We start from the raw sequence: 26,360 nt of genomic DNA, 5'->3' as shown, positions 1-26,360 counted from the left end.
GCGGGACGGTCTACATCTGAACCAGGGAGGACTAAAATCCTTGTGGGCGGGTTTGCTAGTGCTGTTGGGAGGAGTTTAAACTAGTTCAGCAGGGGGAGGGGACAGAGAATGTTAGCAGAATAGGGACACATCATAACATAGTAAAGCAATCAATTCAGAGGGAGTACAGCTTTCAAGGGAATAAGGCAAGGCTGAATGGTCTCTATTTTAATGCCAGGACTATTACAAGTAAAATGGATGAGTTAAGGGTGAGGATTGACATGTGGAATTGTGATATAGTAGCCATCACAGAGATGAGGTTGAGGGAAGGGCAGGATTGGCAGCTCTACATTCCGGGATACAGAATCTTCAGGCGATACAGGGGAGGGGGCATTGCATTATTAGTTAAGAAGTCAGTTGCTTTAGTAAGGAGAGATGATATCTTGGAGGGGGAATTGAATGAAGCTTTGTGGGTAGAGCTTAGGAATAAAAGAGGGCCACATTGTTAGGTGTTTATTATAGACCCCCAGATAGTCAGCAGGAAATCGAAGAACAAATATTTACACAATTTGCGGAGGTGTGTAAAACAATAACAATAGGGCAATTATATAAGGTGATTTCAACTTTCCCAACATTAATTGGGATAGACATAGTGTTAAGGGCTTGGATGGAGTGGATTTCTTGAAATGTGTACAGGAGATCTTTTTAGGTCAATACGTAGAAGGTCCAACAAGGGACGGGACAGTGCCAGACATAATTCTGGGGAATGAAGCCGGACAGGTGGGCTGTGGTGGTGGTGGGGGAGCATTTTAGTGATAGCGACCACAACATGGTACAATTTAAGCTTGTTATGGACAAAGAAACAGACAAGTTGCAAAAAAAATGTTTTGGATTGGGGGAGAGTGGATTTTAGTAAAATAAGGCAGGATCTGGCCAAGGTAGACTGGGAACAGCTACCTGTAGGGAAATATACTGTGGGGGCAGTGGGGGCGTTCAAAAAGGAAATGGGGAGGGTACAGGCTCAACATGTTCCCTGTAGGGTGGAAGGATGGAGTAACAAGCCCAGAGAACCATGGATGACCAGAGATATTCAGTATACGATGAAATGGAAAAGAGAGGTTTTTAGCAGGTACAAGGGGACTAAACAGCGAAGGCATTTGTGGAGTACAGGAAATGCAGGGTGGAGCTTAAGAAAGCAATTCGGAGAGCAAAGAGGGGATATGAGAAAGTTCTGGCTGATAAAAGTAGGGAAAATCTCAAGATATTCTATAAGTATACCAATGGGAAGAGGATAATCAGGGAAAGAGTAGGGCCCATAAGGGACCAAGGGGGCATTCTATGGTTGGAGCCAGAGGACATCGCTAGAGTGTTGAATGAATACTTCACATCCGTCTTCACCCAAGAGAATGAGGATGAAGGTATGGAACTTGGGGAGAGAGACTGCGAGATTCTTGAGCAAATTGATATATGGAATGACAAGGTATTGGAGGTGTTGGCAGGCTTAAAAGTGGACAAATCTCCAGGTCTGGATGATTTGTGCCCTAGGCTGCTGAGCGAGACAAGCGAGGGGCTCGCAGGGACTCTGTTTTTTAATTCCTCTCTAGCCATGGGGGAGATGCCAGAGGACTGGAGAACTGCTGATGCAGTTCTGCTATTTAAGAAGGATTGTAGAGATAAGCCAGGAAACTGCAGACCAGTGAGTTTCACGTCAGTAGTAGAGAAACTATTGGAGAAAATTCTGAAGGTGAGTATCTATCTCCACTTGGAGAGGCAAGGTTTGATCAGGGATGGTCAGCATGGCTTTGTCAGAAGGAGGTCATTGCTAACAAGTTTGACTGAATTTTTTGAGGAGGTAACCAGGTGTGTAGATGAGGGTAGTGCAGTTGATGTAGTTTATATGGATTTCAAGGTCCCACATGGGAGACTTATAAAGAAGACAAATGCACTTGGGATACAGGGTAATTTGATAACGTGGATTCAAAATTGGCTAAGTTGTAGGAGACAAGAGGGTGATGACAGAAGGCTGCTTTAGTGACTGGATGCCAGTGTCCAGTGGCGTACAACAGGGATCTGTGCTGGGTCCCCTATTATTTGTCATTTATATAAACGACATAGATGACTATGTGGGGAGTAGGATTAGTAAGTTTGCGGATGACACAAAGTTTGGCCGGTTGGTTAATAGTGAGGTTGAGTGTCTTGGGCTATAGGAAGATATAGACGGGATGGTCAAATGGGCAGATAAGTGGAAGATGGAATTTAACCCTGAAAAGTGTGAGCTGATACACTTTGGAAGGAGTAGTTTGATAAGGAAGTATTCAATGAACGGCATGATACTAGGAAGTTCTGAGGAACAAAGGGACCTTGGCGTGTGTGTCCATAGATCTCTGAAGGCGGAGGGGCATGTTAGTGGGGTGGTGAAAAAGGCATATGGGACACTTGCCTTTATCAGTCGAGGTATAGATTACAAAAGTAGGGAGGTCATGTTGGAGTTGTATAGAACCTTGAAGGAGGATGTGATTGCACTGGAGGGGCGGCAGAGGAGATTCACCAGGATGTTGCCTGGGATAAAACATTTAAGTTATGAAGGGAGGTTGGATAGACTTGGGTTGTTTTCGTTGGAGCAGAGAAGACTGAGGGGCGACCTGATCGAGGTGTACAAGGTTATGAGGGGCATGGACATGGTGGATAGGGAGCAGCTGTTCCCCTTAGTTGAAGGGTCAGTCACAACGGGGCATAAGTTCAAGGTGAGGGGCAGAAGGTTTAGGGGGATGTGATGAAAAATTTTTTTACCCAGAGGGCGGTGACGGTCTGGAATGCACTGCCTGGGAGGGTGGTGGAGGCGGGTTGCCTCACATCCTTTAAAAAGTACCTGGATGAGCACTTGGCACGTCATAACATTCAAGGCTATGGGCCAAGTGCTGGTAAATGGGATTAGGTAGGTTGGTCAGGTGTTTCTCACGTGTCGATGCAGACTCGATGGGACGAAGGGCCTCTTCTGCATTGTGAGATTCTGTGGTTACACAAGACGATCAGGGACAATAAGAGTCGTCGTTTGCTCCCAGAAAATATTCACACAGTGGGAATTCAGAGCATGCTGTCCTGTTTGGCTTTGCATGCATCAAGGTTCAAAAGGTAGGAGCATGACGGGTGGTTTGAACAGCAGTTCTTCTGGCCAACATTGGGAGGAGCCTGGAACCAAGATCCCTGTGGGTGGTGGTGGTTAGAACAGGAAACAAGTGAACATGTATGTAACCAATGCTTTGGACAAGCTCACAGTCAGGGATACTAGAGAAGAAGTTGGTGCACATCTTGTTCAAGTGAGATAATGTACTGTTGTGGGCAAGTCTGGGGTATTCACTTTACATTTTAAAGCAAGATTTTTAAACAAAGGCCAAAAATTAAACAGGAGCGAAAAGAATTGGCATGAACAAAGAGGGTGTGAAATAATAAAGGACAGTACTTGATCTAAAAAGAAGAAAGTGCTGGCATGAACTGGTGAAAAGAGAGAAAAGTGCTAGTTTGAATCAAGGGTAGAGGGAGGAACATGCCAGCGTGAACTGGGAGTGATGGAAGAGCAAAGAGTACCAGTGTGAACTAAAGGGAAAAAGGGGAGATATGTATCGTTGTGAACTGGAAAAGGGTAGAAAAACTTGATGTAAACTGAAAGACAGATAAAAAAATAATGAAATGGAGGGCTAGAAGAGTGACATTGTGAATTCAGTTTTACAGAGTGAAGATTGCCAGCATGAATTAGGCTGTAAGGGAAGTAGAGTCTCCTTGTAAATCTGAGAGGGGAAGACTGCTTCATATCACAGTGACAGCCATGCAAACAAGTTTAAAACAATGGGATTTCAGAATAGCAATACACATCCATATGCTTCAGAGGAGGAGTCAACAATGACCTGGAGCTTAGTTTCTGAGAGGGCGCACACACAAGCGTCATCTACATGCTGAAACTCTATGACTGATGATGGAGTGGATTTGGTTTTGGATTGAAGGCAGCGTAAGTTGAACAGTTTCCCAGCTGTTCCATAGATTATCTCCATGCCTGTGGGTAATTTACTGGAGGTGAGGTGCGGTGCAGTATTGCAATGAAGAAATTGGAGAAGAGGATTGGTGCAATGACACAACCTTGTCTGACCCCAGTTTTCACTGAGATAGGGTTTGTGGCAACTCCATTGGTGAGGATCACAGCATGCATGTCTTCGTGGAGTAGGTATGGATGGTGACAAATTTTTGAGGGCAAACAATTTTGAGGAGAATACTCCATAAGCTTCCGCAGTTGACAGAGTCAAAGGCTTTTGTCAAAAAGGACCATGTACAGTGGCTGGTGCTGTTCCTTGAACGAACCTTTCATTGAGCACCCGGGAAACTAAAATCCTCTTCCAACCAGCTCGCACAGTAAAACAGCCCCACCACATTCCCCAGTCGATCAAGATCAATAGTGAGATCCTAGAAAATATGGACCATTTTCTGTATCTTGGGAGCCTTAGAACTATCTTGCGTTCAGCTTTTGCCTGTTTTCCAGGTTAGAGTGCAAGAGAGAGGAAGAGAGAAAAAAGGAAAAATACCACAAAACATTAGTTTCTCTGCCACAAAAGATGCCTGTGACTGTACACAATTTTTACCATGACTGTTGCTTTTTCAAAAATGACAAAACCAAAGGTCTAATGAAACCAATTTTGGCTTCGTTTGTGCTACATCACCAAGTGTCTATAGATACAGCAACAGGAAGCAATTTAATACAGAAGTTCTTATAGTTGCCCTATAAAATTCAGCAGCAAGGAAACTCAAAGGTTTTTCCCACTGTTTATTACAAAAAAAGGGACTGAGTCTGGTCTTCAGAGTAATAAATGCTTGACCTATTAAAGAAATGAACCCAGAGCGCAATGACAGAAAATCACTTATGTGGCACTTTGCACTCCAGTGTAAAACTATGGTAGGAGGGAAATGTTTAAAACAAACCACTTGACATTGTTCGTAAAGCAAAATATCAGCACAGTGGGTGTATCTACACAAGATGGACTGCAGCGATTCAAGAAGGCAGCTCACCACTACCTTCTCAAGGACAATTAGGATTGGGCAACGAATGCTGGCCAGGCCAGTGATGTTCATACCCCATGAAATATTTATGAAAGAAACTCAATCTTATTTCCCTTTCTACTCTGTCCCTTTCTGCAATCCCCAGTCGGTGATCAAAAGTGGCACCAGTAAACATCCTTGCAAGAATACTTAACTAACAAGCAATGGCTCATTAACATTACTTAGTGAATGTGAAGAGTTTACCTCTTACTCCTTCAATGCCACTAAGAGTATCATCAAAAGTTGTTGCTAAGTACTCATGTACTGAGGAACACAGAGCCTCAAAATCTCCACATAAGCTCAAAGTATTGTGAAACTATTCTGTACCAGTTAGAAAGCTGTGAAATTTACAGTGGTCTATGTCTTTTTTTTTAGGTACATTAGGGTCACTTTACGTACCTTGAAATAAACCAATACAGCTGACAACTAACTCCATTATAGGTAACTAAATTTTAGGGATTAGAAAAGGTTTCATCTACATTCAAAGCATTTGTATTTAATTTTAAAGGAAAACCCTTTCTGCTGTATGGTTGAGTTATCTGGTTGTAACCGCTTCGCAGATTAACTTTGCAGAAATGGCACTCCTCTTTATGCTTTTTTTATTCATTCATGGGATGTGGGTGTCACTGGCCAGAGCAGCATTTATTACCCATCCATAGTTGCCCTAGTTCAGGGGGCATTTAAGAGTCAACCATATTGCTGTGGGTCTGGAGTCACATGTCGGCCAGGTAAGGATGGCAGATTCCCTTCCCTGAAGGACATTAGTGAACCTGATGGGCTTTTACAACAATTGACAATGGTTTCATGGTCATTAGACTTTTAATTCCAGATTTTTATTTAAAAAACTTATCATCTGACAGGGTTCGAATCCAGGCCTCCAAAGCATTACCCTGGGTCTCTGGTCCAGCAACAACATCATTATGCCATTGCCTTTCCTGGCACTTGTTCAGCTGTACAAAGTAGCCTTTGGTGTAGACTTTCAGCTGGATAATGATAATTCCAAGGTTGCTCCCACTTATAAAACTGACAGTGGGAGCTGGGAAACACAGCAAATAAAGTAACCGACATATGTTAACATTAAAAAAAATTGAAAAAGTTCTAATAAAAATTGAAAGGAGCAAAGAAAAAAAAGAGAAAATGAATAACTAAATGGACAGGGTAAATTTAGGGGCATTAGAATAGGGGTATGTCATTAGATGCTACATCACTGGCATCTACCTACCTAAGTGGAAAATTGCTCATGTATGGCCTGCATACAAAAATCAGGACAAAATCCAACCTGGCCAATTACCACCCCATCAGTCTATTCTTGACCATCTGTGCTATCAAGTGGCATTTTCTTAGCAATAACCTGCTCGCTATCGCCCAGTTTGGGTTCTGCCAGGGCCACTCAGCTCCTGACCTCACTACATCATTGGTTCAAACATGGGCAAAAGAGCTGAATTCCTGAGGTGAGGTGAGAGTGAATGCCCCCTTGACATCAAGGCCACATTGGACTAAGTGTGACATCAAGGAGTCCTAGCAAAACTGGAGTCAATGGGAATCAGGAGAAAAACTCTCCACTGGTTGGAGTCATACCTAGCACAAAATGAAGCTGGTTGTGGTTGTTGGAGGTCAGTCATCTCAGCTCCAGGACAGTACTGCAGGAGTTCCTCAGGGTTTCCTTGGCCCAACCATCTTCAGCTGCTTCATCAATGATCTTCCTTCCATCATAAGGTCAGAAGCGGGCATGTTCGCTGATTATTGCGCAATGTTCACCATTCGTGACTCCTCAGTTACTAAAGCAGTCCATGTGCAAATGCAGCAAGACCTGGACAATATCCAGGCTTTGGCTGACAAGTTGCAAGTAACATTTATGTCACACAAGTGTCAGGCAACAAAAGAGAATCCAACCATCGCCCCTTGATGTTCAACGGCATTACCATCACTGAATCCCCCAGTATCAACATCCTGAGGGTTACCATTGACCAGAAACTCAACTGGACTAGCCATATAAATACTGCAGCTACAAGAGCAGGTCAGGGGCTAGCAATCAAACAATGAGTAACGTAGCTCCTGACTTGCCAAAGCCTGTCCAACATTTACAAGGCATAAATCAGGAGTGTGATGGAATGCTCTCCACTTACCTGGATGAGTGCAGTTCCCACAACACTCAAGAAGCTTGACAGCGTCCAGGACAAAGCAGCCCGCTTGATTGGCACCACATCCACAAACATTCACTTCCTCCAACACCAGTGCACAGTCGCAGCAGTGTGTACCATCTATAAGATGCATTGCAGGAATTCACCAAGGCTCCTTCAACAGAACCTTCCAAACCCACAACCAATATCATCCAGAAGGACAAGGGCAGCAGACACATGGAGGGGAACTTCCAGGTGGTGGTGTTCCCAAGTCACTCACCATCTTGACTTGGAAATATATCGCTGTTCCGTCACTGTCGCTGGGTCAAAATCCTGGAACTCCCTTTCTAAGAGCACTGTGGGTGTACCTACTCCACATGGACTGCAGTGGTTCAAGAAGGCAACTCACCACCACTTTCTCAAGGGCAACTAGGGATGGGCAATAAATGCTGGTCCAGCCAGTGAAGCCTACATCCAGTGAATGAATAACAAAAAAAATCATGGTTGTATTTGTAGCTCAACTCCATTTATCCAATTTCGATCCAAATTCCTTACCAAATAAAGATCTGTTAATCTCAGCCTAAATTTTAATTAACTCAGCATCAACAGGTTTTTGTGGAAGCGAATTTCGTATGTTCACTGCCCTTCCTGTGAAATAAATGCTTCCTGCTTTCATTCCTGAATGGCCTAACTCTAATTTTAAGATTCTTCCCCATTGGCTAGATTCCCTCATCAGAGAGGAGGACTTCTGTGTATCTACACTGCTGAATTTTTATGTCATTTTAAACATCTAAATTAGGCCACCCCTCAACCTTCTAAACTCAAAAGGAATACAAGCCAAGTGCATGCAACCTGGTCTAAATTTTCGTATCAGTTGAATGGTTTAATTTTACCCTTCTGATACGTGAGCAATTTTAGTGAATATTTCCATATTAGTGCAGAAGTTGGCACTAGGAAGCTGAAATTTCTTAGTATGTGTTAACACTCAAGTTAACAGTAAACAAAATAATTGATAGAATTCAAGACCATCATAACATACAATAATCTCCTTAGATGATTTTTATTGTCAATGCAATGTATTTCAATGGCCTAAGGTTTCCAGTACTAAATGAGCCAGCTGTTGAACACAAACTCTTCAAATATGTTTCTTCCAAGTCAAATAGTGCAGGTCTCTCTAGTTGTGTACCAAGCAAAACAAGCAGATTGTGATTAGACAAATTCTACTTGCCTTTCTAGATTTTGCAGCAAACTGCTCCTTTTCTCCACTTTTCTTTCGTTTTTTCTCATTTACCTTTGTTACCCTAGTGGCAGTTAACGTGATAGTTGTAGGCGTCTGCTGAAAGGCAGTATATAGTTCCACAGGTACCTCATCTCCACTTTCAGTTGCACTAGTGTCTCCATCTATTTAATAAAAAAAAAATCAACACTGTAATCACTATTTTTTAAAAACAAATTACACCTAATAATTTGCATAAGGAATTGAGTAAGATTTAAAAAAAAAGAATACAGCCTCAATTATCCACATACCAATTATTTACATCGTTCACTATCAGTAAGAATTTTCTCATGGGATGGGGGGGCCAGCAGAAGTCAAGGATATCAACAGACTTATTATCAGAGCAGTTACTGCTGCAACAAGTGATTAATCAATAGATCTGCCAACTCACAGTTCCTCCATTTAAGAGCACATTTATACAAATTCTGTGTTGATTTTAAAGTCAGCGATTTAAATGCTCTGGAGGTCAGATGGTTGAATCATTGCTCACCGTTGATGCTGAGGATCTGACAGCGTCATTGGTCTGCTGTAGATCTATCTGATGAAGTCACGAACAAGGCTGGGAGAGAACTGTGAGTTAGCAAATCAGCTGATTAGTTGAATGCTGCAAACGGCAACTTAGTATTGAGGTATATGTCACTGGAGAAGACGGAGGAAAAGCAATCAACAAGTGTATAGTAATTTGGGGATCTCAATCATCCACCAATTGATGTTATTTGTGGTGGGATTGCAAGAAGGGACTGCCTCCATTATGCTGGATAATTGAGGTTATACTTTTCTGAAAAAAAAATGATGGATCTGGCATTGTAACGCATGGATGTGAGTACAAACATTATTGACCTGACACAGTGACAAATGGGAGCAAGTTTAAACAAACAAAAAAAAGACAACTATTTCGCTATTCATAATTATTTGATATCTATGTAAGATCAGATTAAAACAAAAAGTTCAACACAGAAAACATTCACTGGATAGAAATATACCAGATAAACATTACCTCCCATAACAATTAGGTCACAAGATAAGCCTTCATTACTTTTGTCAGGGATCCATCAGGCAAAACAGTTAAAGCTATTTATTATATGCTACATTTTAAGAATTAGGGTTGAAGTCGCAATGCAGCAGGGAACTGTGTCAGGTTATCTCTTAAGAAAGTTTTGTTCCTGTGTTTTACATCTGCTTCACTACTTAGAATATTCATTAATATATAAATGAATGGAAGAATGGTAGAGTTACTCAAAAAGCATTTTTATTCATTATTAAGAGGCTGTAGGGAGTACAAGAATACTAGAGGACAATGTGGAAAATCAACAGATAGTTATAATAGTTTTTGAGTGGGTGGGTTAATATGAATTAAAACTGACAAGTCACCAGGTCCAAATGGTCTACATCCCAGAATACGGAGGGAAGTAAGTGATGAAATAGCAGATGTACTAACCATAATTTCCCAAAATTCGTTGGAAACAGGAATTGTACCAAAGGACTGGAGGGTAGCGAATGTTAACTCCTGTTCAAAAAAGGGGAAAGGGATAAGCCAGATAATGATGGATCAGTTATCCTCACATCAGTTATCGGTAAACTGTTAGAAACCATAATAAGGGATAACATTAGTGAACACTTAAAAGGGATAGCTGACAGATTTTTAAGGGATATGTTGTGCTGGACTAAATTTATTTCATGCTAAAAGAGATCACTGAGTATATGGACAAAGGGAGTTTTAGTAAACATGATGTTTTTGAGGATTTAAAAACTGAAAAAGAGAACTTAATATTTATCATGAAGATTAAGGTCCATGGTATTAAAGATAAAAGTGGGGGCCTGGACAGAGGGATGGCTAAAGGACAGGAAGCAGAGAGGGATTAGGATGCTTCTCAGATTAGCAACATGTATCTACTCCAGAGATAAATGGTAGGACCTCTCTTCATACACATACATGGTAAGGTACATGGGCATAGAGAAAATTATATCAAACTTCACTATTAATGACAAATGATGGGCATGACAAAACAGAATGTAGAAGTATACAGGAAGAGATTAACAGGTTAAGGGAGTGGGTAGATATTTAGTAAATACAATTCAGTGTACATAAATCTAAAATAATATATTTTGAGGGAAACTAGGGAGAATTATGCCCTAAACAGTAAAGTGCTTTGCAAAATAGAACACCACAGGAGTTCCAGATTGGGAGTAAAATACTGGTAGAAAAACGTTTGAAAAGGACAATGAATTCTGGGTTTAATATGAAGGACTCTAAATATTCAAAGGAGAAGCCAATGATGAATTTGTGTTGAATAATGGTTGGGGATGGCAGGAGTATTGAGTGTTTTGTATACTCCATCACAGAAAGATAGACAAGGTACAATGCAGATTGACTACGTTTGTGCTAGGGGTGCTAGGGATGAAAGCTTATAGTTATGAGTGTATTGAAAAACTGGCCTGTATTCACTGAAGTAGACAATGTAAAAGGAAGGACTGACAGAACAATTTATTTTATATGGCACCTTTAACACAGTAAAATAACCCAAGATGTTTCACATGAGCAGTATAAAGCAAAATTAGACACCAAGTCCCATAAGGCTACATTAGGGCTTACGGCCAAAAGCTTTCGCAAAAAGATAGGTTTTAAGGAGCATTTTAAAGGAAAAAAGTGAGGCAGTGAGTTTGAGAGGTTTTATGGAGGGCATTCCAGATCTTATGGGCTAGGCAGCTGAAAGCCTGGCCACCAGTGGTGGAATAATTATAAATCGGAGATGCTCGAGAGGTCAAAATGGTCTTGGATATCTAGGAAGACTATGTGGCCGGAAGAGGTGAGACAGAGGGAGAAGAGAGGCCATAGATTGAGTTGAAAATAAGGATGAAAATTTTTAAAATCAAGAAGTGTTCAAAATTATGAAGGGGCTTAAGAGTAAATATTGGGAAATTCCAATTGCTTAGGAATCAGTAACAAATGAACATATATCAGAATAAGTAATATAAACATAAAAAGGGAGCTCAGGGATATTATTTCATCTAAAGGGTTATAAGGTTAAGAAATGCTTCACTTTAAGTCAATCACAACTGTTAATCTTGAACGAGTTAAACACTTCAGAGAATTAAGGGTACAAGGAAAGAACAGACAAATGGAGTACCAACAGCTAGTTCCAGGAGAGCCAACATCAACAAAAGCTTCCTTCTACATTCAAATATCAGGATTTCTGTGATAACATATAAATAATTTCTTCCTCCAAAAAATTTCTGCAACATGGCATATTTCTGAGTTACATAAATCCAGAATAATGGCCAGGGTTTTCCCCCTATCGGTGGGTGGGTGGGTTGGGGGGGGGGGGGGGGGGGGGGGGAGAGGAGGAGGAGGAGGAGGAGGAGGAGGAGGAGGAGGAGGGGAGAGAGAGAGAGAGAGAGAAGAGAAGTTGAAGTGCAGGTGCCTCTGATCGGGGACATGCCACCATTTTACGTGGGTGGGCCAATTAAGGCCCACCCAGTGTGATGTCCGCACAGAAGCACTATGCGCTCCCTGTGCAGGCAGGGGGAATCCCTAAACCCGAGTGCACATTCTTTCTCGCATGCACACAAAAGAGCGCATTCATCTCCCTGAGGCTAAGTGCTGCCACAGGGAGGTCATCTCTACTGTACAAATGATTAAAAATAGAGAAAAAAAATCCCTGACACGTCCCCTCATGACACTGTCACATGAGTTGGGACATGTCCATAACATTTTAAAAAACTTTAATAAAATTTTTTAAAACCTACATGAAACCTCATCCCGCCCGTGGGTGAGGTTTCATGCTTTTTCTAATGCCTGCCAGGGCTCCTGGCCTGCCTGCCAACCTTAAGGTTGGACAGACAGGTCCATTAATTAGTTTAATAACTCTGTCAATGTCCTCAATTGGCCAGTGACAGGTCGGCGGCCGTACAGCTGATTTTGCTGAGCCCCCGCCTACCTGAAAATTTAAATGGAGCGTGGTGACGTCGGGAGTTCAACCCTATGTCATCGCGTGTCATTTTATGCGTCGGCGAGCGGGCCCCACCGGTGGGAAAGTCCTGCCCAATATTCAAAGAACAAACAAGCTGCTTTCTGTTTTGGTCAGACATGTGCAGAAATTCATCAACATACAGAACTGAATCAAAATTGAACTTCTGAGAAAGCTATTCCTTGAATCCCAGTTTAGGCCACATGGAATGCACACTTTCTCCTACTTTCAGGTAATGCCTTCTGGAAGTCATCTCAAAACCAATTCCAAGATTTGACCATCTATCCCCATAACTTCCAACTTCATCATATGAGGCATTTGAAAAATGATCAATGCAATTTAAGTTGGCTTTCCCACCGCTGCAGAACATTGAACACTTATTTTATACGTTCTTCAAGGGGAAAATCAGCCTTATTTCAGTCTATCTCTTCGCCTAGACACAAAGAAGTCGCTGGCCACACCATTTGTAATCCAGTTCATGCCATAAGCAAGCATACAGACTCTACCTAGGCTCCATCACTGCCAACAACTTGGCCAGATGACTCATAACACAGAGGACATCAGCTATTCTAATTTGGCAGTTCTTTTTGTCACAAGGTCAGCATCTTGCCCAAGAGAGCTAACAACTCATGATAAAGGTAACTGGCTAGTGGTCCAAAGGTTCTCAGGGACATCAACCCTGCAATTGGAGAGCAAAGGTAATACCAAGCTATTCACAACTACAAGATCAATGGTCGTGTCAAGCACACCTCAACTTTCTCTCTAAATGGATCCTGGTCAATGGAGAGGATATGGGGGTTGGAAGCTCAAGTCTGAGTCGATTAGGATGCCAAGGTTATGCACAGTCTGGTTCAGCCTAATGGGAGGAGGAAGAGATGGGGGAAGAGAAAGAAAAGCACTTAACAGTTTACTTCAACACTTTACCAGAACAAAAATGTAAGAGGACTGCCCTGACAGAGCTAGCAAAATTCATTCTCCTCAGCAGATATGCTTGAACCAATAGATTAAACCAAATAGAAAATGGGGTGCATAACAAGCCTGGTCTTTATATTTCAAGGAATGCAATATACAGAATTATCTCTAAACTATTCAATGATACAGCTTGTTTCACTGCCCCGAACTGTTTTAAACCAGTCAAAACTGACTAGACCATCAAGTTTGGTCCTGTGAAGCCTTCATTATGAGTTACTATTGACAGCTTGCCATTTCTTCCTTAGTAATTGAAGAATTACAGTTTATAATTCATCATCACACCAAAGCAACGGAGATAAACAAAAGAATAGGCCTGCCAGGTTTAGCAAAACCTTCCAGTATGAACGAAACAGTTACTGAAGAAAAAAACAGCAAATACTCAAGTACCAGCTTTGCAAGCTGGAACCCTTTGCTACAAGGCCAAACTGTGTCAGTGTACCTTGACAACAGCCAGTGTTGAACAATTTTATTGTTCTGGTATTACTATTGTCTATAGATGAATTAAGATGCCTTGAATACCTTTCACCTACTGGTCTGGAGATTTTATGTTTCACTTATTTTGAATGCTAACTAGAGTCTGCAGTCTCACTAGAAGTGAGGAGGGTCAAGTGAAACCATCCTAAATTACATTCCACCATTGCAGGCATTTATAAGCTCCTTTGAAAATTCAAACACACCATATATTGTAAGATGTTGCGCAATGTGGGAAGCAAACACAATTACTATGGTAGGGATTCATCGCAGCAAAAAAAAAATCCCCAGATGTGGAATTTCTTAATCCACTGATGACACAGCTGTTGAGAAGGACAGAACAGGGCCTTGACCTGGGCCTACTCAATGCACATCAACAACGCACAAAGCAAACCACATTACAAAAATGCCATGGTCAGAGGATTACACAAAATCTAGTTTTAAAAAATATTCAGCATACTAATAGGATATTGGGTAAGCATTAAGAATTACTGATTAAGTGACAAATTAAAAGGCTTTTAGCTGATTTAGCAAGCAAATTATTCAATGATAGAAAAAAGCTAAGGATACAAATCCATTTGTACAACTTGAATTTCTGTAGCATCGTTAATAAAGAAAACGAATGAAAGTATTTCACCAAGGCACAATCCAAAATTATGGACATCAAGAAAGATGACCAAAAGCTCGGTCAAAGACATAGGTTTCAAGGAGACAGAAAAATATTGAGCAAACAACATAGACCAATTAAGACATGTGGAGCTGAAGGAAGGCAGGACACACAAGGAGCCAGAGTTGGAGAAAGAGAGAATTCAAGAAGTAGAGTTGGAGGAGGTTATAGAAATAGGGAGGAGGGAGACAATGGAGAGGTTTAAACACAAGTTTCAGAGATCAGCGAGGATGGGATGGTGGGCAAGTGGGACTTGGTGTGCAGCATCAGAGTTTAGAAGGGGAAGGCTGAGATGCCAATAGTTGACACTGGAGGTGACGCAAGAGTTTAAGTGGCAGAATGAGGAAAAAGGCAATATTATGGAAATTAAACTTAGCAGGCTTTGTGATGGAGAGGACATGGGGTCAGAAATTCAGTTCTGCATCAACTTTGACATATGAACGATCTGGCTCAGGCCAAGACTGCGGCCAGGAATGGGGATAGAATCAGTGGTGAGAGTAGGTGTTCTTGGTCTTCCCAATATCTATCTGGAGGAAATTCCAACTCATCGAAGCCTGGATGTCAGTCAAGCAGACTGATGGCACAGAGATAATGGAAATGTCAAGACATGATGAACAGATAGGAACATAGGAACAGAAGTAAGTTTACAACCCCTTGAACCTGTTCCACCATTCAATTAGATCATGACTGATTAGAACAAGATTAGGCCATTCAAGAGTGAAACTCAGGAAGCACATTTTCTTTCTTTTACACAAAGGGTAGTAAGAACTAGAACTCCCCAAAAAGTTGTGGATGCTAGGGCAGTGGGAGCTTTCTGATAAAAATCTATTTATCAGTTTATTTGTTAGATAAGAGCATCAAGAGATAAGGAGAAAAGTTGGGAAAATAGTTTTGAAGTGCAGATCAGCAATGATTTAGTCTGAATGCTGCAGCAGGCCCAAGTGGCTGAACGGCTATTCCTCTTCCGAGGTTGTGCCCTCTTGTTCTGGGTTCCTCCCACCCTCAAAGGATATAGTTTCTCAGCCTCTACTCTACCAACCCCTTTATCTTTCTAACCATCTTTAAAAAATCACCTCTCAACTCCTAGCCTTAGGGTTTATGCAAATTGTCCTCATAATTGAACCCCTTAAGCCCTGGTATAATTCTGGTGAATTGACGCTATACTTCCTCCATGGCTAATATATTCCAAGTTATGGTCCCCAATATTCCAAAATGGGGTTTGTCCAAGGCTCTGTAAAACTGAAACATAACGCCTTCACTTTTATATTCTGACCCTCTTGAAATTAAGGGCAACGCTTCATTAGTGATTTTGTTTATATTTTGTACCTGTTACCAGCTTTCAGTGATTTGTGTACATGAACACCCAAATTCCTTTGGTCTTCCTGTTTCTAGTCTCTCATTCTTAAATAAACTATTTGATTTTTCTTTCTTAGATCCAAAGTGGACTATCCTACGCTTCCCACAGTAAGCTTCATCTGCCACAGTTTTGTCCATTCACTTAATGTGTCTATGTTTCTTTGTAACTTTCTGATCCCATCTACAAGATTTACTGAGTCTCTTAATTTAATGAAATCTTCAAACATGGATATAAAACTCCCTATTCCTTCGCCCAAATAATTGGTATTTATGGTGAAAAGTTTTGAAAGGTTTCCTGAATACTACCCAGTACAGATCCCATCCTTGAGGGACATTTAACCAATCAAAAGTACCCCCACTCTCTATCTCCTGTCTCTCAAACAATTAACAATCCATGTCACCAAAATTACCATTACTTCCAAGTATTGTCATTTCTATTAATAACCTCTTGTGTGGAATATCATCAAATATCATCTGGGAGTCCATGTAAGCAATAGCATGAAAATTAGAATTGTAAACTGTCTTATGCTCAGATAAGCAGTGACTTGTTTGTAGGTAGAAGCCAGGAGTACAACAAAAGTAGTTGATAAAAATGCAAAATAAAATCAACACTGGTTAAAATCTGTGTAATATTCAGGAAACCCTTCATTCTTAACAAGTGAACTTGGCAGCTGTTACAAATGGTAGAAAAGGTTAAATGAAATTGAGTGGGGAGGGATGGGGGAATCACATACATGGAAAAAAACAAAATTACAATAGGCTGGATCTTGTTGGAGCAGGCCATCTCGCATCATGTGCTGCAAGGTAGATATTTTTCTTTATCCTTCAGCTCAAAAAATGTTTCTGCTGGAAGTGCAAGCTGATAATGGTATGTCGAAGGTAAAAGGAAATCTTGGACCTTAGTGAATGGTGAGGCTGACCATTATCTCCTTAACCATTAAGACTGAAGGGCTGAGAAAGAAACCAGAATAATAGACAAAGAGGGTAAATTAAAGTGGCTGAATTAATGAAATCCAGTGCAGAACGAGAAATGGAAAATAGAAGGAAAGACATGATTGTGAAGAGATAGGAAAAGTAAAAAAAATATATAAAATTTGACATTTTTAAAAGCTCTACTACATGCAGAAATGAGATTGAATGGTTTAAACTGCTCCCTTTATAGGCCGGAGTTTTTTTGGCATTGCATTAACAATGATCAGATTCTAAAAAAAAATAGAATGCTGTTAAATTCCAGTCCTAACTTTCTGTGATGAGTTTAATGGACAATTAATGCACAAATGCAACAAGTTTAAAAAAAACAACAGAGAGACTAAGGGTGAGATGCCATTGTGCAAAGGAAATGGTACAGCAGCATAAATAGCCCAGCAAGTTTTGTATGTTTGCAACTCAAGGCTTGTCTCTTAATCCCCTGAATTTGCTGGCCGATTTGGGCATTAATTGTTAAGTGTACCATTAATACGCTGCTATTTTCCAGCAAGATCTAGCCCAATTAATGCAGCAAATACTCTGAAGGGTACAGGTGCAGGAAGAAGCTTTTGCTGGTGGGATTCATTGGTTTATGTTTGTCGACAAGCAGAATGTCAAATCCAAAGTCCAATTTCTGAACCTCTGCAAACTTCCAAACTATCCCAGATCCAGCTCACTTCTTGATCTGATATCAATTTGGAACCCAGAACAGAAAACAAGGCTTTGTCCCAAGGCACAAATCATGCACAGTGAAGAAACAAGTCACTAGTGCATATGGTAAAATATATTTTGCATGTTGGTGCATGTGAATTTTTTTTCATTCACAGGAAGTGGTTGTCACTGAATTGCTTGATCACTGCCCTCCTAACTGAAGTGGGTGAAGAGCGACCCACAATGCTGAGGGTTGAAAGTCACATTATAGGCCAATTCAGGAAAGGATGACAAATATCCTTCCCTGAAGGACATGAGTGAACTGAATGGGTTTTTACGACAATCCAGTAGCTTCATGGTCATCATTGCTAATACCAGCATTTTTTAAAATTTCAGATTTATTTTATTAACTGAATTTAAATTACTTAACTGTCATGGTGGGATTTGAAAATGTATCCAGATCAAGTCCAGGTCACTGGTTTACTAGTGCAGTAACAAAACCACCTTGTTAGCAATATAAATGGATCTCATCATATGCAAGTTCTGTTGTTTGGATTTCAGGTTGAAATATTTCTGAACTGAGTGTAAGCGGTTCTCAAGGCATCAATAATAAAGCTCTGTTGCAACATCTTTCTCTGTCATAGATTCACACATACCTGACATATTTTCCCTTTTCTTTGTTTGTAGCAACACAGCTCTGTCTCTATCCAAACACCTGGAAGTACAGCATTACAGTTGTCTTAAGATTTATGAACAAAATTTTTACAGGTATTTTAGAAGTCTTTCATTAGGATATACTGTACTTACCGAGGCTGACAACGATCACATAGGTAAGTTTCTGGAATGTGCTGTCTATCGATACCCATACAATCTATATGCTGCCAAACACTAAGCAAGATAAAAATCAAAGGAACAGATCAAGTTGGAAACTTCACTGTTGAAACTGACGGCATTATTTGTAAATTACTTATGTAAGCATTTTATTCCAAACCATTACCTTTGTCTTTGATTATTTTTGCTGTTGCAATGCAACCAATTGGCTGTTAACTTTTGCATTTTATTATTTCAAAAAAAGTCAAGGATAATTTTGCATACTTATTACATTTGAAATAAAGACAGCACAACCATGTAACATCTTTGCTCTAATAAAAAAATCTAAGTCATTTACTCTATTAATTCAGGGTTTAAGGTAAAGTATTAAAAGAACCACTTTGCATTCTTTGTAATGTCATACTTTCCCTAATTATTCTTGGGGATTACTCTCACATATGTCAAAAGGATCAGCTAAAATTGGATGAGTTTACATGAATTCTCAACAAAAAATTATTGAAAACAACATTTAATTCAATATAAACAATTATTGAGGTATTTACCACTTAGTATGAACAGAAATCTTAGAGACAATGTTATAAAGGTCAAGGAAATGTACCAGAAAAATTTCAAACCAGAATATCTCCGAATACTGTTTGCAATCCTTGAGCAATCCACTAATAAGATTTTAGGATATGTACTTTATTTAAACAACAGTAAGGGGCAGATGGGTCACTTGATTTTCTCAACAAGTTTCCCTTCTCTTCCATGATACAGTTCCTTGGGCACTAGATACCCTCCAGCACCTCACTTGAGTGACTTCTATTCTTGTGAGAACATGTTCACTGTATCAAAGGCTATTCAAAGCAGGTTAGCATGTGGGGGGTGGATTCAACTTCATGGAAAATTGTGAAAAAACTGAAAAGAAAGGAGAGCCCAGGAGAGGCTATTAAAGTCTCCAGAACACAAAATAGGACAGAGTGTTTGGAAAGGGCTAGGAATCTAACTTCAAGCACATCAGATAAAGGGACGACAATGAGAAAGGGGACGTGAAATAGAGAACTGAAGGTGTTGTATCTGAATGCACGCAGTATACGAAATAAGGTAAATTAGCTTGTGGCGCAGATTGAAATTGGCAGATATGATGTGGTGGGCATTACGGAGACATGGCTGCAAGGGGATCAGGACTGGGAGCTAAATATCCAAGGATATACACCATATTGAAGAGATAGGCAGGTTGGCAGAAGGGGTGGGGTTGCTTTGTTAGTAAGAAATGAAATTAAATCGATAGCAAGAAATGATGTAGGGTCAGATGATGTAGAATCTGTGTGGGTAGAGTTGAGGAACGGCAAAGGTAAAAAAACCATAATAGGAATTATGTACAGGCCTCTGAACAGTAGTCAGGATGTGGGGCACAAGATACACCAGGAGATAGAAAAGGTGTGTAAGAAAGGCAAGGTTACAGTGATCATGGGGGATTTCAATATGCAGGTAGACTGGGAAAATCAGGTTGATAGTGGATCCCAAGAAAAGGAATTTGTGGAATGTCTACGAGATGGCTTTTTGGAGCAGCTTGTGGTGGAGCCCACTAGGGAACAGGCAATTCTAGATTTAGTGATGTGTAATGAAGCAGATTTGATAAGGGAGCTCAACGTGAAGGAACCCTTAAGAGGAAGAGACTATAATATGATAGAATTTACCCTGCAATTTGAGAGTAAAAAGCTGGAATCAGATGTAATGGTATTACAGTTGAATAAAGGCAACCACAGAGGCATGAGGGAGGAGCTGGCTAGAATTGACTGGGAGATGAGCCTAGCAGGAAAGACAGTGGAACAGCAATGGCAGAAGTTTCTGGGAGTAATTTGGGAGACACAGCAAAAATTCATCCCTAGGAAGAAGAAGCATACTAAAGGGAAGACGATGCAACCATGGCTGACAAGGGAAGTCAGGGACAGCATAAAAGCTAAAGAGAAAGCATACAATACGGCGAAGAGCAGTGGGAAATCAGGGGATTGGGAAGGCTACAAAGACCAACAGAGGACAACTAAAAAAGAAATAAGGAGGGAGAAGATTAAATATGAGGGTAAACTAGCCAGTAATATAAAAGAAGATTGCAAGAGTTTTTTTTAGATATATAAAGGGTAAGAGAGGGGCAAAAGTGGACATTGGGCAGCTGGAAAATGACACTGGAGAAGGAATAGTGGGGAACAAAGAAATGGCGGAGGAACTGAATAGGTACTTTGCGTCAGTCTTCACAGTGGAAGACATGAGTGACATCTCCAAAGTTCAAGAGAGTCGGGGGGCAGAGGTGAGTATGGTGGCCATTACCAAGGAGAGGGTGCTAGGAAAACTGAAAGGTCTGAAGGTGGATAAATCACCTGGACCAGATGGATTACACCCCAGAGTTCTGAAGGAGATAGCTGAAGAGATAGTGGAGGGGTTAGTGGTGATCTTTAAGGAATCACTCGAGTCAGGGAGGATTCCATAGGACTGGAAAATTGCTAAAGTAACCCCCCTGTTAAAGAAGAGAGTGAGGCAAAAGATGGGAAATTACAGGCTGATTAGCCTGACGTCGGTTGTTGGTAAGATTTTAGAGTCCATTCTAAGGATGAGATTTCAAAATACTTGGAAGTGCATGGTAAAATCGGGCAAAATTAGCATGATTTAATCAAGGGGAGGTCATGCCTGACAAATCTGTTAGAATTCTTTGAGGAGGTAACGAGCAGGTTAGACAAAGTAGAGCCAATGGATGTTATCTACTTGGACTTCCAGAAGGCCTTTGACAAGGTGCCGCACAGGAGGCTGCTCAGTAAGATAAGAGCCCATGGTGTTAGAGGCAAGATATTAACATGGATAGAAGATTGGCTGTCTGGCAGGAGGCAGAGAGTGGGGATAAGGGGGTCCTTCTCAGGATGACGGCCGGTGACTACTGGAGTTCCGCAGGGGTCAGTATTGGGATCACAACTTTTCACTTTATACATTAATGATCTAGATGAAGGAACTGAGGGCATCCTGGCTAAGTTTGCAGATGATACAAAGATAGGTGGAGGGACAGGTAGTATTGAGGAGGCAGGGAGGCTGCAGAAGGATTTGGGCAGGTTAGGAGAATGGGCAAAGAAGTGGCAGATGGAATACAACATGGGCAAGTGTGAGGTCATGCACTTTGGTAGGAAGAATAAAGGCGGACTATTTTCTAAATAGGGAAAGAATTCAGAAATCTGGAGTGCAAAGAGACTTGGGAGTCCTAGTCCAGGATTCTCTTAAGGTTAACTTGCAGGTTGAGTCGGTAGTTAGGATGGCAAATGTAATGTTGGCATTTATTTCAAGAGGACTAGAATATAAAAGCAGGGATGTACAGCTGAGGCTTTATAAGGCTGTGGTCAGACCACATTTAGAATATTGTGAGCATTTTTGGGCCCCCTATCTCAGGAAGGATGTGCTGGCGCTGGAGACGGTCCAGAGGAGGTTCACGAATGATCCCAGGAATGAAAGGCTTAACATATAAGGAACGTTTGAGGATTCTGGGTCTATACTCCATGGAGTTTAGAAGGATGAGGGGGGGCCTGATTGAAATTTACAGGGTACTGAAAGGCCTGGATAGAGTAGACGTGAGGAAGATGTTTCCATTAGTAGGAGAGACAAGGACCCAAGGGCACAGCCTCAGAGTAAAGGGAAGACCTTTTAGAACAGAGATGAGGAGAAACTTCTTTAGCCAGAGAGTGCTGAACCTATGGAATTCATTGCCACAGAAGGATGTGGAGGCCAGGTCGTTGAGTGTATTTAAGACTGAGATAGATAGGTGCTTGATTGGTAAGGGGATCAAAGGTTACAGGGAGAAGGCAGGATAATGGGGTTGAGAAACTTATCAGCCATGATTGGATGGCAGAGCAGACTCGATGGGCCAACTGGCCTAATTTCTGCTCCTATGTCCTTTGGTCCTATTCAGCTGCTGCGAGTATTAAAGCTGAGCTGCAACTGTCCTTACTGCAACAATTTCAACAGGGATGCCAGATGGTGATCAGGATCTGTAACCCTAGCCAATTGTCACACCAAGGTTATTTGAGGCCAATGTTAACATCCTCATCAGTGTCCCACCTGAGGTCTGCAATATAACATAAACCTGATCCAATCTCGTATGACAAAAATGGTGAACTCCTCTTTGGAGAATCCCTTTAACAAACTTTCAAAAATAAAATTACCCTGTAACGTGAATAACCAGACAGGTGAAAGACATGGTTACTAGGTTGCATTCCTACCTGCATTTATCACAACAGATCATGTATCCGTCATCATGAGTGAAGCCACAGATGCACCTGGTAACATCTGTGCCGTAGCTTCCATCCTCAGAAGTGCTGATCGTCGTGGCACTGGAAGTCTCATCAAAATTAGCGGTGGTGAATATGCTCACCTCATTTTTGCCTATCACCACTGTTGGAGGAGGGGAAGCTGGGGGTGTTGGCGGAGGACGGGCACCATAATTGTGGTCCTGTAATGGTTGAAGAAAGAGTGAAATTTCAATTTACACAATGCTATTTTCCCTCTAAAGTGTTTTGGTAAATTATTTATGCTCAAAGGACATTACTGCTGAAGAACGAAGAGTATTAGGATCAAGAGCTTCCAACCAGACAGCAAAATTAATTCAATCTTGCTCCATCAATGCACCTTGGACCAAGCCTTAGAATAGCAACCCCAGCTGTATCTGTGTGTGTCATTTCAAAGTTCAAATGAATCACTCTTGTGGGTTGAGCTGAGACTATTAATCATTGCGCAACTCGAAAGATCCTTAAAATCATCAAATAGAAAAATTATTTCATTAGCTCAGAATAGGTTCAAGCCTGGATTGTTCCAGAATTGAAAAGGCTTTGTGCTAATCTAATGCACAACCCATTCTCCAACCATTAAGTTTCTAGCTCAGAACTTAATTTGTTCTGCAAAGCAGCCACAGTTATTAACAATCAGAAATACTGTCCTGTCTACCAAAAACTAAAAATAGTACTATTAAGTACTACTATCAGCACAGTGACTTTAATGAAACAAGATGTAATGACACCAAAATGTGTTGTAATACCTGGCTTTTATTTTTATCTATCAGTTCAATTAAACTCCAATTCAAGTTTGGAAAAAAATATTAATGTCATACGCAGTCGACTGTGAAACTCACTTCCTGTGTTGGTAGAAACAAACTGCATATTCTGAGATCGGCAGGAATAATATTCAGTTAAGGCAGATGTGAATGTATTTAAAAGCAAATTCATTTTTTTAAAGTTAACAAGGCTGAATGGAGTAAGTACATGATGAAAAAATTGTGATGAGTTGGGGGGGTGCGAGAGAAAATTATTGCAGTCACAAGAAGTTACAATCTTGTCCTTAACTGATGCCCATGAACGCAAAAGTACAGAAGTCTCGCCAAATAGTGATGGCTGTTTTTCCTTCCTCAACGCAAATGCACTGAGGCACTACTCAGACTCTCAAACATTAGAATAAAACGTGGCATTTTGCTTGCTGTGCACTTATTGTCTTAAATGGGTAATCCAACAGGGAAGCCATTCTGCTGAACTACCTGCTTTTTGTTAAATGATGGTTCAGTTATTTATAGCAGAGAGAATAACTAAGTCAAGAAGACTACAGAAAAAACCAGGGTCTGTAGCACTTTTACAGGCAGGCTTGTCCAACCGACGGCCCGCAGGCCAGATTGTGGCCCCTGCAGCCAGGTGGTTGAGAGACAGGCTGGCTGGTTTGTACGAGAGTGTAAGAGCAAGAGCGCACACGAGAGAGAAAGCAATAGCAAAAGTGAGCATGCGGGGGGGGGGGGGGGGGGGGGGGGCGCAGGCGATGGCCAGGGTGTGAGGAGCAGGTGAGAAGGGGGGCAAGGGGGTGGGGGCGAGAGCAAGCTCATGTGAGTGAGTGAATGCCTGTGGGAGTAAGAGAGCATGTGTGTGCACGCGCGCGCTTATGCTGTGGGGGTGGGAGCCAGAGCCAGACGGCAAGAGTTGAATAAGTGGGGCTGAGTATGAGTGTGGGGTGTGAGGGAGAGTGCATGTGTGGGTGAGGCGGGCATGGGGGACAGCATGTGTTTGTGTGAGAGAGACACAGACCGACCAAGTGGGAGTGAGACTATATGTGTGTGCTCTCAGTCTCATGTTTTTCACTCATTCTCACCACCACACACCAACACATACACACACAGTGGATGAGAATTAGTGAGCATCCTGAGACTGGGGGTGTTCCTGGTACACCCACTTTGATCCCCTCACACTGTAGTCATTTTTATTAATTACTCTTTTTTTTAAACTCAACAATTTTATTGCTATGGCATTGCTTCATTTTCGCTCAGCAATTGTTTCTTTTCTTAAAACCGCAACTATATTTTGAAATTCAGTTTATTTTGTGCCAAACCTTATCTTTCTGAAATTTGCTCATCGGCCCCTTGAGTGATAAAATGGAAATGTGGCCTCCCCAAGCGAAAAGGTTGGACAAGTCTGCTCTAGGGTATATAACCTGCTTCAACCAGGAGCTTGTTGCCATGCGGCAGCTCATTTGAATCAGGTTCATTTTACTTTCAGGTGCTCACAGACATGCAGCTATCAAATGCTGCATTACCCTCCTCTTTCCCTTTCCCCAATGACACTGGATGTCACACATAGCTAAAAAATGTTAGATATTAAAGTGACCAATCACTGCTTTCAAAAGGTTTTATACATCTGAGAAAAATTACACAAAAACAAAAAAATTAACCATTCTGTCACAAAAAGCAAGCAGAATAACCTTGCTATGTGTCAAAAGCCAGAATATACCAGCTTATTAAGTAAACTAACACTTTTTAAGTATTAGTAAGTCACAGAAAAACACTAGAACTTTTGTACATGAAGAAATGACGCAGTGGTAACTTGCATTTGGTTAGATAGTCAATAATGCTGGTTTCCAAATCAATAGTATAACTTGTACTGTGGCAGTTAATGTTAAAAAAAAGTATCAATTCAGATTTGACCCGAAAAAATACTTAAGCAAAACAAGTAGCCATTTTATTAATTCCAAAACTTACTGCATAAGGCAAACCAATGTAACTGTGGGAATGATGGGAACTGCTGGTATATAACTGGTGCGGATAACTGTTTGACTTCTCTAATACCACAGGGCTTGCTTCTACAGATTCTGGTCTAGAAAAAGAGAAAATACATTGAATTATTCACTAAGTTCTAGATTTATTGCAAAATGCACAATTTGCTCAACTGCAAATAATTAGTTCATTACATCTCCATTTTAAAAAGCACACACAGAAACAAGATTTCTATTAGAATTAGATTTTTCTAATCTCCTCTTGAAGTCATTTTCTCTATTATTCTGTGGTGTATTACAATACTGCAGAAACATTCACTACCATTGGGGCACCCTCACAAAATGAAAGGTAGCAGCATTGCAACATCTGGTAGAATAGAGCATAGGCATGGTTTAGTTCTTGTTTTACATAATGAAATCAAATTGTGTAGTGTGCATGAGAAACATACATATACATGTGCACACTTTCTACAAAACCAAACTATGTTTTGGCAAAACAAAAAGCAGAGTAAACTATTACACTGCTTTTAATGAAAGACAGTTAGCAAAATGCAGCACAACGCTTGTAAGACAGTTTAACGAACTCAAGTACAACAGTGAAAGGCCAGTGAAGAAAAACCTTGAATTAACATCATTACCGATGATAAATAACACAATGATTTTATTTCACCTATTTAAGATGTTACTTAATACATATACTCCATTTCATTGCAAAGAAATGGTGGGGGGGGGGGGTCTTGTAGCGCAATGGTCCCTACCTCTGGGCCAGAAACTCCAGGTTCAAGTACCCATCAGAACTTGTTGGCCACAGGAGTGTTCATGACATGGTTCAACAGGCTGGTAATGAGCAGGGAATTCTTCCACCATTTCCACACTGTTCACCAAAAGGGTAAAAGTGAGAATCAAGATATCCTAAAAAATTCATTGCAGAGAACTCTGCTGCTAAATTTTGGAGATTACCATTGCTTGGTTTGTTGAAAAAAGCA

The 26,360-nt window shown here is 41.0% G+C and overlaps 1 protein-coding gene across 9 annotated transcripts in view; it reads right to left on the bottom strand.

Annotated features, from left to right (window-relative positions):
• kmt2e (lysine (K)-specific methyltransferase 2E) overlaps nucleotides 1-26,360 on the bottom strand; it is a 139,148-nt gene that overhangs the window by 54,065 nt on the left and 58,723 nt on the right. For 5 of the 9 annotated variants that reach the window (XR_005944726.1, XM_041202241.1, XM_041202240.1 and 2 more), the window contains exons 3-8: nucleotides 25,361-25,475; nucleotides 22,575-22,804; nucleotides 18,316-18,396; nucleotides 18,165-18,223; nucleotides 9,896-9,964; nucleotides 8,410-8,582 (exon numbers count right to left, since the gene is read on the bottom strand). Coding sequence is in view for 8 of the 9 variants with exons in the window: in XM_041202241.1 (XP_041058175.1) it covers nucleotides 8,410-8,582; nucleotides 9,896-9,964; nucleotides 18,165-18,223; nucleotides 18,316-18,396; nucleotides 22,575-22,804; nucleotides 25,361-25,475 (727 nt within the window). In the remaining variant the exon portion in view is untranslated. The remainder of the gene's footprint in view (nucleotides 1-8,409; nucleotides 8,583-9,895; nucleotides 9,965-18,164; nucleotides 18,224-18,315; nucleotides 18,397-22,574; nucleotides 22,805-25,360; nucleotides 25,476-26,360) is intronic. The other 4 variants (XM_041202245.1, XM_041202244.1, XM_041202242.1 and 1 more) reach the window with 3 other exon arrangements.

This window comes from Carcharodon carcharias, chromosome 13 (genome assembly GCF_017639515.1).
Source record: "Carcharodon carcharias isolate sCarCar2 chromosome 13, sCarCar2.pri, whole genome shotgun sequence".
Lineage (NCBI taxonomy): Eukaryota > Metazoa > Chordata > Chondrichthyes > Lamniformes > Lamnidae > Carcharodon > Carcharodon carcharias.
The sequence above is the reverse complement of the archived record's forward strand: the minus strand, read 5'-3'. Positions and strand labels throughout refer to the sequence as shown.